General features: G+C 43.5%; 2 protein-coding genes across 5 annotated transcripts; one reads left to right on the forward strand and one right to left on the reverse strand.

The window, feature by feature from the left end:
* Window positions 1–222: 222 nt before the first annotated feature.
* On the forward strand, window positions 223–3050 carry sae1 (SUMO1 activating enzyme subunit 1). Its single transcript, XM_037268504.1, has 9 exons — window positions 223–450; window positions 571–682; window positions 927–1100; window positions 1431–1576; window positions 1653–1755; window positions 2140–2245; window positions 2337–2481; window positions 2558–2627; window positions 2829–3050. The coding sequence occupies exons 1-9, from the start codon at window positions 350–352 to the stop codon at window positions 2919–2921; spliced, it is 1050 nt and encodes a 349-aa protein (XP_037124399.1). The 5' UTR covers window positions 223–349; the 3' UTR covers window positions 2922–3050.
* Window positions 3051–3241: 191 nt separating this feature from the next.
* On the reverse strand, window positions 3242–19539 carry LOC119132950 (protein KIAA0100-like). 4 transcript variants are annotated; one of them, XM_037268497.1, is made up of 41 exons: window positions 19318–19539; window positions 18825–18937; window positions 18617–18743; window positions 18490–18539; window positions 17667–17811; window positions 17246–17364; window positions 17113–17173; window positions 16860–17049; window positions 16587–16710; window positions 16390–16514; window positions 16251–16318; window positions 16041–16177; window positions 15778–15932; window positions 15426–15619; window positions 15070–15349; window positions 14783–14988; window positions 13664–14702; window positions 13238–13429; window positions 12852–13054; window positions 12625–12743; window positions 11940–12163; window positions 11670–11860; window positions 11451–11550; window positions 11155–11354; window positions 10784–11081; window positions 10322–10479; window positions 9860–10066; window positions 9543–9642; window positions 9130–9312; window positions 8939–9060; window positions 8696–8851; window positions 8199–8320; window positions 7910–8090; window positions 7528–7614; window positions 7055–7063; window positions 6124–6234; window positions 5911–6046; window positions 5392–5516; window positions 5211–5312; window positions 4685–4819; window positions 3242–4333 (listed from the first exon to the last, which is right to left on the reverse strand). In XM_037268497.1, the coding sequence occupies exons 2-41, from the start codon at window positions 18893–18895 to the stop codon at window positions 4145–4147; spliced, it is 6741 nt and encodes a 2246-aa protein (XP_037124392.1). In that variant the 5' UTR covers window positions 18896–18937; window positions 19318–19539; the 3' UTR covers window positions 3242–4144. The 4 variants fall into 4 exon arrangements, with proteins under 4 accessions (XP_037124392.1, XP_037124394.1, XP_037124395.1 ...); XM_037268499.1 differs by having other exon boundaries at window positions 15778–15896; window positions 19318–19537; XM_037268500.1 differs by lacking the exon at window positions 7055–7063 and having other exon boundaries at window positions 15778–15896; window positions 19318–19537.
* Window positions 19540–19589: the final 50 nt, after the last annotated feature.

Raw genomic sequence — 19589 nt, forward strand, 5'->3', positions numbered from 1 at the left:
TAAACTTAGACTAGTACACATTTACAGCTGTTCTGACGCTTCAAAATTGTTGCAAGTCAAATCGCAGGGCAAAATGCCTCAAACAGCTCCCGGGAATTGCTGAGTCAATATATATTTAAAATTTACATTTAAGTTGTATATGAACTGTTTGAGGTGAATTGATTTCACTAGAATCCCATTGTGGAAATAAACTTATATCTAAACAAGAAGAAACGTGTAATTTTCACATGACGTCATCACTCAGCGCCAATTCAGCGGGACCATCGCGACTTTTGAAACAATCGGCGGTGTAGCTTGATCGAACGATCACACTTTTAAAGCGGTTTCTCTTTTCTGTAAGAGGCCTGACATGATCGATATGATCGAGAAGGAGGACCCGATCATCACCGAGGAAGAGGCGGCTCAGTACGATCGCCAGATTAGACTTTGGGGGTTGGATGCCCAGAAGAGGTGCTTAGCTTGTCATGCTAATAAAATTCGTCCCAGAGGATTCCTATCGTTTGTCTCTTTATTATTCATTTAAATGAATTAATATGGAACTGGTGTAATTAGTGCGCAATTTGCTTGCAGACTACGTGGATCCAGAGTTCTCCTGGCAGGTTTAGGTGGTTTGGGGGCAGAGGTAGCCAAGAATTTGATCTTGGCCGGAGTGAAAGGACTCACTTTGTTGGATCATGAAAAGGTAAACGACCAAAATAGAAGAGCGATCCCTCATTAGTTTAAACCCGGTTAGTTTTTTAATGAACATAAGTAAACAATGGCAGAGTTATGTCCACTTGATGGCGCCTGTTGCAAATCTCTATTGGATGCAGTAAATCATGTTGTAGTGCAGTCGTTCACAATTTTTGCACCAATTACCATCTCAAAATAATAATAAAATGCATCAATAGGTCCAATGCTAATAATTGTTGCATTTGTCTCACCAGGTGACGGAGGAGTCTTGTCGAGCCCAGTTCCTGGTACCTGTGACTGAGCAGGGCCGGAATCGAGCTGAGGCGTCCCTGGAGCGTGCTCAGAACCTCAACCCCATGGTGGAGGTGCTCGCTGACACGGACAGAATAGAAGACAAACCTGACACTTTCTTCCTGCAGTTCAATGCGGTGAGTGCCCGTGAAGTAGTTGGTGTACAATGAAGCCCAGTTTGTCACAGAGATTATCTTCCAAACTCACCTGTGATAGGTGAAAGACCACAATATTGAGATCATACAGTTTATGGAATTTTTTTGGTAGTTTATATTGTTAGCAAAATGCAGCATCCCTTCTTTTTAGGAAACTGAGGCAACCCTGTTGTACACAAACTTTCATGCTACCTGTCAACCAATAATCGATTTAGTCTTTTAGAGATGATGGTAGTTTGTGTCATTGATTGCTAGAAGAATTGGCTCCATGGTGATCAATTAGAAAATTGTAGCAACGTTTTTTGCTCTTAGGTTTGTCTGACGGGCTGCTCTAAAGACGTGATGGTGCGCGTGGACCAGCTGTGCTCACAGCATAACATCCTGGTCTTCTGTGGTGACGTCCACGGTTACTACGGTTACATGTTCTGCAACCTCGGACCTGAGCACAACTACGTAGAGTAAGTTTGAACATGAGAGGATAAAAAAGACTATGTCAAGTCAGTTCCTCTCTGATGTAGGCTTTGTTTTGTTAAGGGAGAAACCCAAAGTGGTGAAGAAGTCCCCAGGAGACTCCAATGATGGTCCCGAAGCCAAAAAGGTCAAAGTGGACCCCAATGAGACCACCATGGTGAAAAAGGTTAGAGCATACCAGTTATTAACATTAGTCTGACTTTGTTTTAAACACACAAAAATCCATCTATTTACTTTTTTCAAACATGAAAATATTCAGAAAATCTTTTCTGACTAATCTCATAACACTTTTTTTCATCAATAACACCTGTTCAAATACGAAACAATTTCATTACTTCTGTCAAAACCCAAAATTATGTTAATCTTAAAAATATAAATCAGGAGTGTTTTTCTTAGTGAAACCAAATTTCTCTGCATTACGTAACAATGTTCATTTTTGTGCATTAAACTGCAAAAAGCTTGTTATACTGTATCCATTTTTTTTGCTAATGTATCGAGTTTGAAGGAATTCATCAAGTGCGTAATGACGACATGTTGTCGTTTCAACCAGACGTCCAAGTTCTGCAGGCTGAAGGAAGCTCTGGATGTGGACTGGACCAACGACAAGGCCAAAGCAGCCCTCAAGCGCACGCCTGTTGACTACTTTCTGCTTCACGGTACTCACCCTTAGTCGTTTTATGGTGGGGGGGGGGTATGTGACAGGAGACATCCAATCAAACATCCGAAATAACAATCAATGGTCCTTAGTGTTGCTGAAGTTCCGCACGGACAAAGGCAGAGACCCCGACCCACAACGCTTTGCAGAGGACAGCCAACTGCTGAGTCAGATCCGCCAGGACGTCCTGGAGAACTTGGGGGTAGGCAGGGACCTACTCAATGACGATTTTATCAGGTAGAGTACTCCTCATTGAGGCAGAAGACACTCTCTGGTTGTTGCTACTCATGATGTCCTGTTGTGTCCTCCTCAGTTTTTGCTTCTCAGAGATGTCACCTGTGTGCGCAGTTGTGGGAGGAGTGCTCGGACAAGAAATTGTGAAGGTAAGCACACGTGCACTCGTATGTACGCACAGATTTGGTCTTTAGTGTTAAACTAACGATATAAATCAATACTGACAGCTAAAGCCCGAGTCCCAAACTAGCTCGAACCTAAACTAAGAACCCCAAACTCGTTCTAACCGAGGCAAAACTCAACCTTTGCCACTAACCCTAACCCCCAGTGTATTTTTTGTTGTTGTCTAGGCTCTGTCCCAGAGAGACGCTCCACATCGCAACTTCTTTTTCTTTGACGGCCGCAAAGGAAACGGCATGGTGGACTATTTTGGACCCAACTGAGTGTGTGAAGATGGGCTCATCCTACCAGCTATCCATCGCTCATCTAATAGCATTTATTTATGGCATAACCCATCGTTCTTTTGACATTTTCCTACTTTTGCTAATAAAAAAATATGCTTCAGAAAAGTATCCTGACGTCTTTGTATTTCAATATTTGTTAAAATGATTACCTGGCAAGCAATACCTTGTTTGATTAGTTAATTACAAGGACCACTGGAAAGCTAAAAAAAAAAAAATTATGGAACTTGATCTTTTGATGTCACTCAATACCCATACTTTTAGATGGGATTGTATATAAATACAAACATCAGAAACAAATACTTTATTCAAATTACTTCATTATATAAAAGAAAGTAAAAAAGCAGTCTGCATCTCAATAAATCAGAATACACTGAAACCCCCACATATTGATCGTACCATACTTTTCTTTTAAGGGAATCCTTTATTATTCTCAGAAAAAAAAATTGATTTTTTTGTGGGCAGGGTGGGCTAAAGTTACCATGTCCAATATAAACATATTTGCTTGACTACCATTTTGTGGCATCAATAGGGAAAAACAATTTTTGCAGCAAGACTTGACCTCTATTCTCATGAATAGTGGTGTGTAGAAAACTTTATTTGAATAGTTCAATTCAAAAAGGGAAACCTGTGAATAGAATGTATTCATTACATAATTTCTGCCTTATTTTTCTGTCCATCTACTTTCTATAGTGATTATTATTAGGGTCATGAGTAAGATGGAGCTGATCCCAGCTGAGAGTCAGAGCAAACAAACACATAACTGCCTTTGATGATAAAACCTTCTCAAAATTGCATGTCATGCGTGTATGCACTTTTTGGGACATTTTTGTTTGGTGGTGTGCCAAAGATTTTTCTTTTTGTAAAATAACTCAAAGGTAGGGGAAACACTGTCTTAATTTATTGAGATGCATCCATTTTTAATAAACTGTCACATATTTCTTTATCTTGTATTAATGCAACTCTTACAGCAGACGACAGGTGAGGTTCTCACACGTGTTCCTGAACCAGCAGGAAGTGCTCAGAATGTGTTAACAAGCAATTGTGCTAATTGGCTGAAATGCAGTGACGATGCTTAGTTAGCGTTTGGTCATATTTATAATCAACAGGCACCCGAGGGCTTTGCTTTTTGCAATGTGAATATCAGCAGGATCACATAATACGACACAAAACAATGCCTTTGAAAATTGGTGTGGCCCTCCAACTCACTTGCGTCGGCTGAAGATGCTCTTTTTGCCAGAACTCTTGTCGGCGGCGCTGAGTCCAATGAGCAGCCGAGCCTTTTCGTCCTCTTCCTGCTGCTGCAGGCCCGAGTCGGCCTTGCCGTCCATCGTCTTGCCACGTGGGTCAGTGCCACCGGCGGCCGGCTTCAGGCGCAGCTTCTCCTTGATCATCTGATATGCAGGAAGAAGATTGGGGAGCATTGGATATGTTGCTCCAGTGTCCAGTAAAACTTGGGGATATGTACTTTAAACAAAATCTCAGATTTCCAACTGAGTTAAGATATTAATCGGCATGTTAGCTTCTCGTGCTAGGTAGCCACAGACCCGTTAGCGACCATATAGTATCCCATGACTTGCAAAGTTATAACGGTGCTGCTAGTTTTATTCTAGACAGTAGTTACTTTTTGTTTTTCTTGTCATTTTCCAACTGACTTGTTACAAGCAACTTTTCTTCAAGAGGACTTTGGACAGATCTGGATCTAGATTATTATGATGGTATGCGTTTTTGCTAGTTTGCCATACTTGTGCAACCAGAGCCTTGCGGCTGTCTCGCTTCACAGCCATGGCGAAGTCCAACCACGTCCAGGTGTTGTTGTGGTACTCCAAGCATGGCAACACCAGGTTGAAGTCCTTCCAGTCCACGCTGCTTTTTTCTCCCTGAGGAAGATCATCACTTATAGTACACTCATGCTCACTGCACATTTCCTTGGTTGGTTAATTCTGCAATTAAATTGATCGTCTGTTATCTCCCTGTGACTTCTAGTTACGTTGAACTTGTTTGCCACAATAAACATTTACAGTACCAAACGGTGCAATAATCGACCAAGTACCATTGGCCAACAATGCCATGCAGTTCAAACTACAAAAAAAAAATGTTTCCATTGTTTTCCACAACTCGAGATCAAATGAACTCCAGTTCCTCTGTGAGTTGATCCCAGTGCTACAATCAATTCACCTCAGTCATTTCAAGATTAAATTAATGAATCAATCAGTTTCATACAATCAATCAGCTCTAAGATGATTATTACATCTTGTCAACATTAGTCACCTTATAGCTAACACAGAGCGGCACTTGAGGAATCTTGATGTAAATGAAGGAGTTGTTCATGGCCGCTCGTTCCTTCATCTTGTCAATGTCATCAACAGGATGCTGGTGATGGAAAGTACACAGAGCACCGTTACAATCTTTTGTATCTAACCCTAACATGATCAACTGCAAGTATCAATACCTCAAGAGGTTTCCTGAACGACCTCCTGACGCCGGTGCTGCGGTTCATTCCTTGGGCAACGCCTTTACTGGGGCCCATCGCACCCATGGTGTCCTCGGAAGACTGACGAGTCTTCACGGGGATGCCTGCAATGTGGAGGGTAGAGATAGAACGAATGAAAATTATTATGATTATTATAATTATTTCATCTTCATTATTTTTTTTACTTAACCAAATATAAAATCAGTAACCCCGTGCTCTTTGACATTATAAAGTGTAATCAGAGATTGATGGATTACGCTCTCCTGCACAATTTAAGCAAGTATATAATATTATTTTCCAAATGAATGATTCCAAACTGCTTGTCTAACTGCTAAACTCAGGTTGACTAGAATAAAGCTTTTAAATGACTTTTTGTCGACTCAAGGACTTTTATCCATCTGTGGGCAAGCTGAAGTCAGGGCTAATGTCAGTTCTACCTCCACATCAGGAATGAGTGTGAAATTACAAAATACACAAGACACAAATGCAAAAACATACCTGTGGTAACCAGTCGGAACTTGTCCTCTTCGTCTGTTACCTCCTCTTCTTCAACATTCCTTCCGGGGAAGAAGAATCCCATCATCCTCTTGAAGAAGTGGTACATGAGCTGGATGGTGAGAGGCACCACATTTACCTGAAAACATGCGATTTTTTTTTTTATTGTCAGTGTGGGGGCTGTGATGATGACGAGGAATGTGTGACTTTCTTCACCTCAAAGTGCTCCTTGACAGAGATCCCGCCCACCGGGGGGCGCACCTTGCTAAAAATGCGCAAGGCAAACTGACGTCCTGACTGACAGGGGCTCTGAGGGCGAAGCACCACCTATTGAAAGAGGTATCGTGAAAAAAAAAATACTGCTATATTCACTTCACTGTGCTTGGGCCTATTTGACAAATAAAGTCTAGTACATTTGGTTAGTGCGAGTGTTCTGATGCATTATCAGCTTTTCATGATATCAGTCAACTTGCATAATTCAAATGCAATGACTCAAAATGATCCACAATGTCAATTGTTCTTTTGGAAACATGGCACAAGGTGAATGTCAAATAATCAATGGTGTTAATGCTCTTCGTGCCATTTATTTATGAAAATTTTAACCCTGCACAATAGAACAACAATGATAAATAACCAATACCTTCAAATAAAAGTTCCCGTCCTGGCAAATGCATGCAATATATGCATCATGCTTAATGATACTGCCACAATGTACAATAGTAATAAAACTTACGGATATAAAGAAATGCCAATAATCTGTCAAATAATGAGCTCTGTCACGCACGAGCACATGCAATAAAGGATGACTCATGCAATTGCGCCTCTCGCCAGTTATTCAGGATGATCACCTTGCACAATAGAGATTAACACAAGAAATAATCCAGAGAATCAAAAAATGTCCACATGAACATTTCATGGATAAGCGCATCATTCATCTCTCTAGTCAATTGTAATATCCGCAACCTTTCACAATAGAAATAAACACTAAGACTTTAATTCACTAATGGCCTCATGCATTTAAGACACATTGTAATAAATTAGGCTGCATGATGCTGTTTGTGAATGGAGAACTCATGGACCAGTGGGCGATGTCATGTGGGCAAACACGATGGCATCAACACAGACCAACAGCTATGTGCATACGTACCCTCACGCGCTGCATGCGGGAAACCAGGCAGACAATGTAGACAATTTAAAAAACATTTTCCACTTTATCAACTTAGTAAATGGTGATAGAATAACAGAAATTCTCAAACTTTTTGATTGCAGGGACCAATTATATGGGAGAAATTTCTCCAAGGGCATCCTCACAATTCTACCTCTGGAACTAAAAAATTGAAGATTTTTAAGAAAAAAGGTGAAAAATCAATACATACTTTATCTGCAAATAATCTCTAAGTAATCTTTAAAAAATTAAAACGTATTTAAAAAAAAAAAAAAAAAAAGTTAAACAGAAAATAATCCCGCATTTTGTTTAAATAAAAAATTTGATCTTACTTCAGTAATAATATACACTTTTAGAAATGACTTTTTTTTTTTTTTTTTTTTTGCAAAGACCCAAGGCTGCACCTGGCAGTTTGATGCTTATGATGAGCATTTAGTGGACTTGATAGACATTACCTTGTAGGCTGCATTGGGCAGCAGGTTGTTCATGGTGAACCATCCCAACTCCAGCAGATGCTCTGCTGTGTCGTCAGACTTGTTGAGCTGTTTGGGGAAAGAATGAGTCAACTACAGAAGCCCAGCTGAAAGACCAGCATTGTTTTTCCTTGGCCTGGCAATTATTCCGTTCTACTGATTCATTTGATCTTATTTGGAAGAACTATTTCTTATTTAGTGTAAGAGTCAGTGTTGCCAACTAAACAATTTGACTGCTACATTGAGTGACCTTTCCTACAGCTAAAATCCTTTTTTTTTTTTTTTTCATAAAAAGCTACATAGAAAGACTACAAGGTGAAGAAATGAAGATTTTATTTTAGGCCCAGCCCTTGTCGTCCCTCACCTTACTGTACATGAACCTCTGCAGCTCCAGTTCAGCGATTCCCAACTGGCCATCCTCTTCAGTCAGACACCAGCGTGCCTGAGCAAAATAGATCTCAGTCCTCCTCGCCACGCTCACGTCCTCCGGCGGCTTGCGCAGCTCTAGCTTGTTGGCCCGCTGCAGTTGGAAGTCCTTAAAGCACCTGAGAAGGAATGGGATGTTAAGCACAAGTAGCCCACGTGCATTACTTAGCCCGCCCTTAATTTAGAGTAGACCAAGATCACTGAATCGGCACAGATGTGGTGAGAACCTGATGAGGATGTTAAGCTCCTCGCTCTTCATCTGCATGTCATTTTTCTCCTGGTTGAGTTGGTTCTGCAGTTGCGTATTGATCTCGTTCAGCTCGTCAGTACTCAGCTCCTCGGGTTGTGCCTTGGAATTGGTGATCAATCAAGAAAGAATAAGACAGGGATGGGGTTAGATGTATGAATAGCTTTAGAATTGACACCATTTTGCATTTTTTAATACTGTCCAATGTAACACAAAATATTACACTTGTTCCTAGTGACAAATAAAATACATACATTCCTAATCTTACGAAAAAACTAAACAAAATTGTTTCTGTTCACCTTGGGGTGCCACTTTCCCCCAATTAAATATATCAGGCAACATTCTCACCTTTTTACTATTTTCTTTGTAGGGTGCCTTGCTACTGAATGGATAACTCCAGTATGTGTCAGTATTAATGTTGGATAATGACCCTTGCTAGAAACCTTGCAAAGTGCAAGGCAACAATGTACAACTCACCCTAATGTTGGAGTAAATCTGCTTTTCCAGGCGTCTTATCTGGGCCAGGTGCTGCCTAACCGCCTCCTGGAGATGCAAGATGCTGCTTCGCTGCTCCTCGGGGTTACTAGAGATCTCCAACTGGAAGCGCACACGCTGCTTCTTCTCACTGTGCTCCTGCAGGGGGAACATTGAAAGAAGGCAAAAAAAGAGCATCAGCCAAGAAAAACATAGATAGGAGCAGCTGCTCTCGTATTGCCCTACCTTGCGTCTTGGCTCCACGTGGAGCAATAGGTTGTTCACGATGTCCAGAATCATGGCATATTGAATGGGGTTGGTGGATATTTCCAGGTCGTGATGAATGAGGGTGAACGTGTCCACAGCACCTGGGAAATGATTAAATCATGAGCATACTGATGCTAAAATAGCACAATCTGTTTGGGAACCACACACACCAGCCTGCTTCTTCAGCAGGTCTTCCTTCTCATGGTGGTTTCTCAGCTCAGGTGGTTTAATCTGTGTGGCGAGCTCCGGGTTGATGTCGTGACTGTAACTGATGTAGTGCATTCGGCAGCTGCAGCGGGAGATGATGCGCTGGACCTGCTGGGCCTCGTTCACCTGCGCCGGCTGGTTCCAGTCTGTGCGCACACATACAAAGGTCTCACAACTTGTTGGTTGAATTGGGTTTATAAGCTCCTCACAAAAAAGTCAGCTGTCAAATGAATTGCAAGTTCACTCTAAAATGTACTATAACATTTACAGGTGAATTAAATTTGTCTATGTTTTCAGTGTTTCAGTGCTTTTTGCATCATTTGCTTTTCACTTGCAAGGGGCTTTGAGAGAGCAGTCTGTGTGTCATCAGTCATACCTGTAGTGGTGCTCACCATTCCACCCACGGCCTGGCCACTCTCCATCAGCTCCAGCACCGAGTCAAGATTCCGCTGCCGGTGCTCCTCAATGTTTTTTACCTGAACACAAAGTCGCAAAAAGCTATATGGGACAATTGGTTTTTTATCAACTGCATGAAATTTCTCCAATTAGTCTGTCTTTGAACGATCCCTGGAAGATGTTAAAATCTGATGAAATCAAATGGTCAATTTTGAAAGCACCTCTGGAAATGAGAAAAGTAACATTAAAAACAGAGCGAATTCCAAAGTCTCAATACTCAGCAAGAGTTTAGCCCACCTCCAACCACAGCTGCCAGTCTTCCTGCTCCGATGGGTTGGGCTCCATGGTGGCAAAGTACTGCATGCCATCCAGCAGGCAGGTCCAGGTGGTCTTCTGCTTCAAGGTGTCATTGTACCAGGCCGGATGGTGCTCACACTGCAGCAATTGGGCCTTGGCCGCAGACACCAGCACGCAGCCGGCTGTCTCTGTCCCACGCAGCATCATCTGTGTGTGGCGCATTTGATTTTTTTACAACCCCGGGATAAGTATATGCAAACAGATTTATATAGCACATTCAGTGTGATCACTTTAAACTCCATTTTTCCCTTGCGGCGCTCTTCTAAATGTTCCATGATGAAAAGCATCAAAAGCCTCTTTTCAACACATAGGTCTAACTGTTTGAGTGAACATTGAATTTGGAGACTGCTATTTGGGATCTTATTAAATTAAGCTCTCAGCATGGTTTTGAAGGTAGTGTACCTGGCAGTTGACCAACTCAATAAACCAGTTTCGGTTGTAGACGTCATCAGTCTGACAGGCTGCGATGCCGCACAGCTGGTCACTGACACCCGAGTCCTCTTCGGAAAACACCACAAACTTGTCTGTTTCTTCAATAAGCTTCTGGAGCATGGATGTTCCTATAGAGAAGGAGCAATAGGAGAAGAATTATTGCAACTTTCCCTAACTTTGTGGATGATTCCCGTTGTTATGCTCATTTCCACTGTGCTCAATAGCGGTTCAACAAGAATAGCTGCAGAGTGGAGTGTTTGCATCAATATGTTATGCTTGACAGAGAATTTATTTTGACTGTGGATTTATTTCTATGGATTCTATCACATTCAATCACATAATGATATGCCACATACACTCCGTGGTGTGCTGTGGTGCTTTTTTTGCTATGTTGTACACCGTATTTTTTTTTAAACGAGGTACAGTCCTCACCCTCATGTGGACTTTTCTCAGCTCGACTTAGTGTGGACACAACAGGTGTGGTGGGCGCAGTGGTGGGTGAATAGTTTGAAGGTGAGCGCTTCAGCTTCTTGGCCTGTAGCTGCGTGTCAATTCGCAGGCCCTTCAGCGCTTCCGTGGAGAGGTTTCTCTTCAGGACTGAGGCCTTTTTGTAACCGTCATACAGCCCAAATGCTATGTTCCTATTGGTGGTGGTCCAGGAGGCGCGCAGGTCCACAAGGCGCAGCTTGTGAGTGTACGTAGCGTTGGTCTCATCCTTTGGGTTCACTTCCTGTCAAAATCAAAGCAACACATTACACAAAAACACCACAGCAAGATTGATGCTTGTAGATGTACAGCATCACCTCTTCCACACGGTTGCTCTGTCGCTGGTAGCTCAGGGAGGACAGGCTGAGCAGGTGGGTCTTGTTCACCTGAGCGTTAATCTGGTGGTCGGCCGTCTCGTCCCATGTGGAGGCCATCAGGTGCACGGTCACCTGCGACAACTCACTCACCATCTGAGTCACATTCCATTCCGAGATCAGCCTTCTCATGACAGTGCCAGCTGTTTGGGCAGACATGCGTGATATAAAAGAGAGTTGCATCAAATAAAAATAAATAAAACATACTACACATTCATTTTGAAAGGAAATCAAAATACCCTGCGGAATTAGTCTTTGAGCCCCTCGAGTGAAGACGTGGCCCTTTTTACACTCCACTTGAATACCTCTTTGCTGGGCAAAGGATGCCCAGTAGTGAACCTGAAGGACACACAAATCCAATGTCATATGACACAATACTGCACTGTATAACCCAAGGACAACTATAGCACAGGTGACATGACTGCATACATAATGCAATGAGGAGAGGCAACACGTACTTGTAATTGTGGGAAGGCAGCTGTGTAGGACATCTGCTTGTAATGCTGACCCAGCTTCCTTCGCACGGGTTTGAGGCTATGAAAGAGCTTTCCTCTGCATATGGGCCGAGACACACCGGTCCAGGTGGCCCAGAAGTTCTGCATCCAGCGCAGAGTGCTACTGTACAGCAAGATTCTCGGCTGGGATGATTCTGGAAAAGATCGCAAAACAGAAGGTTGCTTTTAATATGGCACTCACGCACATGCACGTACACAAACACTCACTCTCACCAGAGCCACAGTGCTGGTTAAGGTCCATTGTGATAGACAAGTTGAGATTCTCCGAGCGAAATGCCCTGTAAGAGTCATGAGGCTGTCCCGAGGTCACACTCGCAACGTTCTCTGTCGAGCAAAGTGTGACTGCGTGGTGATCGTGAGGGTTGCCATGGCAGAGCCACTGCAGGTCGAGAGTCATACACAAATTGGGAAGGTGGAGGAAGCAGATGTCATCATACCTAAGATGGAAAAAGAAGAAAGAAAGTTATATCAAGCACGCACGCATGCACGCGCGCACACACACACACACTTTATTCTTCTGTTCGTTTTTTTTAAAAGTCATTTATAGTAGTATGAAAAGTAGCTAGATATGGAATCAAAGATGTTAAATTTAGTGTCAAAATTTGTAAAAATAGTACGAAAGCCACTATATTTAGTTCAAAGTGACTAGGTTGGCAACGTTAAGTACCCTTCACTTCATTTTGTTGCAATGCTCGAGCGCTGTGCTCTGCATTTGCATGAGCAAGGACACACTCCCCTCATCCCCCACAACCAGGGCGAGAAGTGGAGTCAAGCAAAAGAGAATTATTTCTTTACCTTGTGTATTTTGGGAAAATAATGCCAAAAATCATTCATTATAATACCTGGGATCTGTTTTAAAGCAAGGAAAAAAAGATTGATTCAAACTAAACATACTCACTTGGATGCTGTCCTGACATTGACATTCAAATCTCCTTTAAAAACAAACTGGCCGGGGTTCCAGTCAAAGTTGAGCTTGCTCCATTCCCAATGCAAGTTCTCTGTGGTGTTGTAAGGGTCCTGTATCAATGCAAAGTTCTTATATTAGACCAGGTAAAAGGACAGAAGGAAAGATATTTTTTTGAAATCTGGATATTTAACAATGAATGATATACGCTGGAGTTTTACCTCTGTGGCAAGCTGGTGAAGATTGGCCTGCTCAATGTCCATTACAAAGCGTCCATGTAGCAAAAGGCGACTTTTGTCCCACCAGGCGAGAAGAGGTGATGGGTCTGCCGTCAGTTTGGTGAGCAGGTCAACCGACTGGCCGATCAGGGTCCACGCCGGGTCCCAACACGGTCCCCAGACGATGGTGTAGAGGCAAATGTTGGCTGCATACAAATAATGAGTCCACAGCAAATTCAGTCTTCTGTAAAGCTGGTACACTCATTTAGTGATTTGTAAAAATTTAGCCCGATGGCCAAAGGGAGGGAAAATGCTAAGATTTGGTTATGTGTGTACTGTACTGAAGTTAGCACCAATATGGGGGACATTGTGAAACCACAGGAACTCACATTTGAAGTCATAGTAGAACTTTAGGGGCGGCATGTTCCTGTGCACCGTCACATCTCCCCATGGCAGGCCTAGCGAAACCGTTTCTTTCCGGTGAGCTCTGACCTGTCCGTCCTGCTCAGTACCGATAAGGCGTCCTGACAGCGACCAGTCACGGATCTCAAACAGGTAGCGTGGGTAGTCCCGAATTCTCACTGGACAGACAAACAAAGTTAACTATGAGACATAGACTAAGTCATTATTCATTGAGATTTTGTCAAACTATAAATGGTGGGAAGCAATAAAGAATATTTTTTTTACTTCACTTAAGTAGATATATTCTTTCAACTTGTTACTTGAGTATTTTTTTTTCAGATAAATGTACTTTCTACTCCATTTTTGTAAAAGTAGGCTTTTTACTTTGTGTGTGTCAACCGCTGGAAACTAACCCAAAAATGAAGTCAGTTTGAACTTGACAACGCGGCACCACTGGACAACCAAGTGGAGGCCCTCTCTGGGGAAGGGGCTGATCCTGTCAATGTCCCTCAGCTGTTCTTTCACACGCTCTGGACCGTGAAGCGACTGGTCAGCCAGGACAACCAGCTCCAGGTCGGACACTGTCCATGTCAGCAGTGACTTCCTCATGGGGGTGTTGGCGTAGAGTCGTCGTGAGCGCTGAATGTAGATCTCAATGTGTTTCTTCTCCAGCGAGCTGTACAGCTCCTCAATCTTTCTGGCCGGCAGAAGCTCGCCGTGCTGCTTGCGTAGGTCGGCTACTTTCTTGTCCAGCAGCTGCAGACGCTTGGCGCTCTCTTTGCTCTCGTCCTTCATCAGCTCGTAATTGTCACGCAGTTTGATCTCAAAGACGTCGTCCAGGAAGACGAAGGAAAACTGATTGATTTTGAAAACGAGGTCTGGTGGTGGGCACAGCTGAGTGGAGGAGGTCGAGCCGGGCGGGCGGTGCAAGGTTTTTAACCACTTCTGCACGCTGATAGCCCTGTCGAAGGTGTCGGAGAAGTTGTACTGGTAGGGGAACTCCACGGAGAGGAGTGGACAGGTGAAAACCCAGATGCGGTTGTGAGGCGTGGTGAAAGAGGGGAAAACGTTCCTGTGCAGCTGCATCTCTGGCAGCTCGCTGTGCGTCGCCACATCCAAGCCTTTGAAGGAAATGATGTCATGGCCGTCAAAGTTAAACGCCACGGCAGGTGTGCGCATGTGCACTGAGCCGGCGTGCTTGGAGAGGGACAGCGTTTCGGTGTGGAGGAGAATGCAGTTGTGCTCGCTCACGTGAGCTGTCACGCGAGCTGCACCCAGTTCTAACAGCACACTTAGACTACTTTGATTGCCTTCATCTGGTCTGATTGGGCACTCATCTTCTCGTTCGTCGCTGAACATATGGCAGCAATCCAATGCTTCAGTCATGTGCTGATACAAAAACATGTGGTCTGGGGGTGTCCATATCACGGCCAGACCATTTTCACACTGAACCTGTTAGGGAAAACACATTAAGGACACATTAGGATTTCCCATCCCATCCCATTCCATCCAATCCATCTAAAGAAATGTACCTGCAATGTGTGGGTGCTGACGTGATAGCAGAGTGCCGTGGCGGTGAGACTGACAATGGGCTCATCAATCTGAGAGGAAGGACAGCATGTCTCAGTGTTTTCCGTGAGTGTCTTAATGACGGAGAACCCAACGCCCTGCAGAGACAGCTGCGAGCTCTCGGCCGAGGTCATCGCTCTGATGGAATCCATCCTTAAAGACAGAGCTCCTAAATGGACAGTAAATACGTAGGCCTAATTATTAATTCACATGAGACAAAATGTTTAAGGCTGTTTAAAACCAAACCTGCCTGCTAGATTGGAGACCGTGAAAACGTTAACATCCTCCAAATGGAAGTCCAGTTTGAACAACAGAGGCAAGGAAGAGGTGGGTTGTCCCACATCAGCAGTAGTGGGAGGCACTAAGGGCTCATCTGACACTCCAACTGGAGTGTAGATGACAGAGAACAGACGAGACAAACACAGCGCGCAGTTCTCAGACAGTTCCACTTGGAGTCCCTTCAGGCTGGACTCCACACTCAAGGATGGAGTGCTGCCATTCAACTCACTGATGGCTCGATTCCAGCTCCCCTTGATTGACAGGACAGTTATGCTTAATTCAAGAGCCAAATAAATGCTGGACTGGACTTTATTGAATTTTTCCTACCTGAAGATCGAGGGAGTCGAGAATGAGCGCTTCACCCCACACGTGTTTGCCGGGAGGATGTGGGGCTTGCTGGATATGAGAGCCTTGGCCCACTCGCCACCAGAAACTGTCCAAGTTTAATGAGGCCCGCTGGTGCACGTTGCGGGACTCTAGGCTGTCTTGGTCCACCTTTAAGTCCAAAAGATGTCGTAGTTCTGCACATACAAAAGCACAAGTAAAAGAATATATCAAATACAACTGAAACAGCAATACTAGATAAATTATACTTTTACACAAGTAGTAAATAAAATATTGAGAAAATAAAATATTTTGCATTACTGCCACAACACGCCATGACAACAGACTGTAGTACCTGCGCTGGCAGAGAGGAAACCAAGGGTAAAAGGTGTGGTGTCTCCAAGTTGCACAGACACATTGAGGTTGGACACAGAGGACGAGATCATCACAGGGGCGTCCAGATGGGGCAGGCGTCTGAGGAAGAGGAGGATGGGAAAAAAATCGAATGGACTACGCACAACAGACAGAATGATGCGGTTGTGGATAAAACACACAAAAAGATAGCTTTTCATTATTAAGAGATAATTACAGTCGTCATTTCCCCCCATCAGCACTTGCCTTTTCCGACGTGACGCCTTTCTGTGGATCAGCTGTCCCCTTGGCAGAAGATTGAGCCAGTGGGAGAACTCATGGTGACGGTAATGGACGATGCAAGTGTTGACAGCAAAAGAGCCAGAAATGTCCATGGAAGTGACCTACAGCAAAAAGAAACTCAAGTTGCAAATCTTTCTAGGCTTTCCTCAGACAACAACAAAAAAGTGTCCTTGCCTGCAGGGATGTTTTCAGTGTGTTGACACACAGAATTCTTTGCCTGGTTTGTGACAAAAGCAGTCCATCTGGCCAAAATATATTAAATGTTATTTGTAACTCTCTTTTCATTTCATGTGTTGTCCAGCTATACACTGACCCTCCAGAAGGAGATCCAGGCTGCTATGGGGAAAGCTCAGCTCGGGGGTGAAGCTCTTCAGAGGAAGCTGCTCACTGTCACGAGTGTAGCAAAGCTTTAAAGACTTGAGCGTCCAGTTCAGGTGTCTGCAGAATTTGGGTGAGCGGGGGTACATGTCAATACCAGATTTCGGAACACAAAATCAAACCAAGACTCACCTTTTCTGACTGTGCATGGACAAGGTTATATTTGTGTTGTCAAACTCCACGTTGGCCTTGTGCGGGACGACACTGTGGAATTGTTCAACGGCTTCCGCTTTGATGAATTCGATGTCCGAGCACTCTGAGCAACCCCAAAAAATGAATGTTAAAAATGTACTGATGCAATGTTTACAACACGATCGCTCCAATCGCCATTTATTCTGATGACCGCCACCTTGCATCATTGAAATATTGTGAAAGTAAACTTGTTAGTTCAGTGGAATGACTTACCTTGCAATTGTTCACCAGACGGGTCTTGAGTTGTCCTCTGTGTTACCAGTACGGGGCTGAGGAAGAGGCCCTCGTGCAGCTCGGCCAGCAGCGTCCTGACGCGTAGCGACAGCGAGCCAGGCCTCATCTCGGGGAGACTCACATCGCCCGACAGCAGCAGGTTGAACGCCACCTCTGCCAGGCAAATGTCCTGCAGAACGGATCCCACATTAGGCATGCTGACGTACAATTCAGTCCGTACTGGGACACTCACCAGCTGGCTGCTTTTGAGAACTTTGCTGCTTAATTGTCCCACCGAGAAGTCCCACGCTAGCCTGTAAGGAACGACACGTTTGTTCACAAAAAGTAATTTACCACATTTGTGCAACCAGAAAGTGGTTAGTCACCTTTTACTGTGGTGGTCCAGCAACAACGTGACAGACGTGACGGTCATGTGCCACAGCGACTCGGACAGCGCCATGTTCAGGACCATCACGTTGACTGAACTGATGTGGAAGGACAGCAGCTGCGGAAAATGGCAGTGAGTTCCTTTTTCGAGCTACTTATCTATGTCCTATACTGTACTATTATTCATCACCAGTTCTAGATATTCAGCTTTCGGGTGAAGCTGAACCGAAATGCACTACGACTTTGGACGTCTCTGAACATCTGAGACTCTTCCTTTCTGTTTTTGTATCTCTAAAAACGATGATGCAAAATTTTCCACTGGTGTGAATGCTTGCTTGGTCATGGGTGCTCTAACCAGTCAGGGAATACCCCATTTTGCACCCCAAAAAGGATAAATGAGTTCCACTGTATTTTACATACTTGTGATAGTAAGCGAAGTGTTGTGGCATTGATGGAAACCGTTCCCGTTTTTTCCCCATGGCTCGTCCTCTTCGTTAGCGGTCCGAGAGGAACTTGTAAGTCGAAGCGAACTCTTGTCTCGCCCACGCACAATGCCAGGTATTTCCTTAAAAAAAAAAAAACACACACATAGTGAACACAAACACTCCACACTGATTGCTTTGAAAAGTTTTTATCTATCTATCTATCTATCTATCTATCTATCTATCTATCTATCTATCTATCTATCTATCTATCTATCTATCTATCTATCTCAAGTTTAATTGGTGAGGGGGGAAATCACATAACAACAGCAACAATAGGACACATACAGTATTGTACATTGCAGGGAGGACTAGTGTTAGATTATTGGAACTTTTTGACTCGGTGGATGCCTCATGGTGTGTTTATCTTTTGTTATTGAACAAGGTGGCAATCATGAAAAATTGTTCAAACACGACCTTATCATAGTAATTGCACGGCACATTGTACACAGGCATGTGCCCGTGTGTGCGGGTGGTTGTGTATTTCTTTTGTGCAACAGGGTGGTTTTGAATAATAACTTTTGAGGCGTTATCATATTTACATGAAACACCTATGTAGCGCAAGGTCATGTGTTTGTGTATGTACTGTGGAGTTGTATTTAATTCTCTGAATGATTTCTGATTAGTTTGTTTATATATATCTATTGGGTAAGGAGTCTGCCATCAATAAACACAAGGAACGATTTGCTAAGTGCGAATAAGTCATAAAGAATTACAACATGTCAATATGTTCAGTCAAAACACAGAATATTTGTACTTACGGTAAATCCTGATTCAGAAGTTTGCTCGATATCCATATCCGATCAATTTCCTGTCATGAAGAAATAAGTATAAGGGCCACATGGGAAAAGCTGCAATCATGTCCCACTTAGACAGTGTGTCACTTACCACAGTGTGCAGCGGGTGAAACTGGATACTGACTCCTTGGACTGAGAACAGTCCCACTGATTTTATCTTCAAGTCTGCATTCAGCTTTGTCTGGAAGACTCGTACTGCCAGAGTGTTGACCAGCCATCTTAGAATGAAAGTGGAAATAATACACCGTTTGAACGAGGACAGCCAGTAGTTGGATGCTCCTAAACTGAGGAACACTTACCGGAATATGATGCATGACAACACAATAACAAGAAACAGGATTGTGAGGAAGGAAATGAGCAGGAAAGACATGACGTCTCAAGTTGTGTGGACATGGAGCTATTTTATCAGCTTCTGTCATGGAAAGAGAGACACAAGTGTTTTAACTTGACAACTTTCTGTATTCAGAAAGGCATGAAACGCCCCCTCCCCACAAAATGAAATTGTCAGAGGTAATATTTCATTGGTAACCCTGAAAGCAAAACAACAAGTACCTTGTAACGGTAGCAAATTATTGCGTACAAAAACAGTACAACACGAATTAGCATCAAGCTAATAACACCTCGGGAAAACTTACTTGTAACGTGCTTGTAAAAATGACAGTACACATCTTAGTCAGACAGACAACTTTAGAATATCTAGTTACCCCAAACTCGTGCGACGCGTCATCAAACAGAAAAAACATCTGCAGTAAATCAGTGCTAGCAGGCTAATGCTAAGGCTAATGCTCTTACCTTCTACCAAGCAAGAGGAATGAACTTTCTTGCAGAGTAGAGACTCGAGAGGGTGTCTTTGTGTTACCCGTCCAAGTTTTATAAACTCATCTAGCCTGGCATTTTTATGGTGAATGGGCTCCGTGGCACCGCAAAATAGAGCGGTGACAGCTGACAGTTTAGCCCGCAAAGTAAGCGTCAACACTCCGCCCCTCTCGGCTCCAGAAGAGGCGACGTTGTGCAGAAATTACGTATTCAAAATGCAAAAAGTTTTTTTTCTTCTTTTGTTTCAC

The sequence above is a fragment of the Syngnathus acus genome, chromosome 13 (genome assembly GCF_901709675.1).
Source record: "Syngnathus acus chromosome 13, fSynAcu1.2, whole genome shotgun sequence".
Taxonomy (NCBI): domain Eukaryota; kingdom Metazoa; phylum Chordata; class Actinopteri; order Syngnathiformes; family Syngnathidae; genus Syngnathus; species Syngnathus acus.

Coding starts and splice junctions, on each gene's coding strand:
- LOC119132950 (XM_037268497.1), bottom strand. CDS start 18,895: ATGTCTTTCCTGCTCATTTCCTTCCTCACAATCCTGTTTCTTGTTATT. Junction 10,067..10,321: donor TTGAGTTGGTCAACTGCCAG/GTACACTACCTT, acceptor CGCCACACACAG/ATGATGCTGCGTGGGACAGA. Junction 9,643..9,859: donor ACTGGCAGCTGTGGTTGGAG/GTGGGCTAAACT, acceptor CTTTGTGTTCAG/GTAAAAAACATTGAGGAGCA.
- sae1 (XM_037268504.1), top strand. CDS start 350: ATGATCGATATGATCGAGAAGGAGGACCCGATCATCACCGAGGAAGAG. Junction 1,101..1,430: donor TCTTCCTGCAGTTCAATGCG/GTGAGTGCCCGT, acceptor TTTTGCTCTTAG/GTTTGTCTGACGGGCTGCTC. Junction 2,246..2,336: donor TGACTACTTTCTGCTTCACG/GTACTCACCCTT, acceptor AATGGTCCTTAG/TGTTGCTGAAGTTCCGCACG.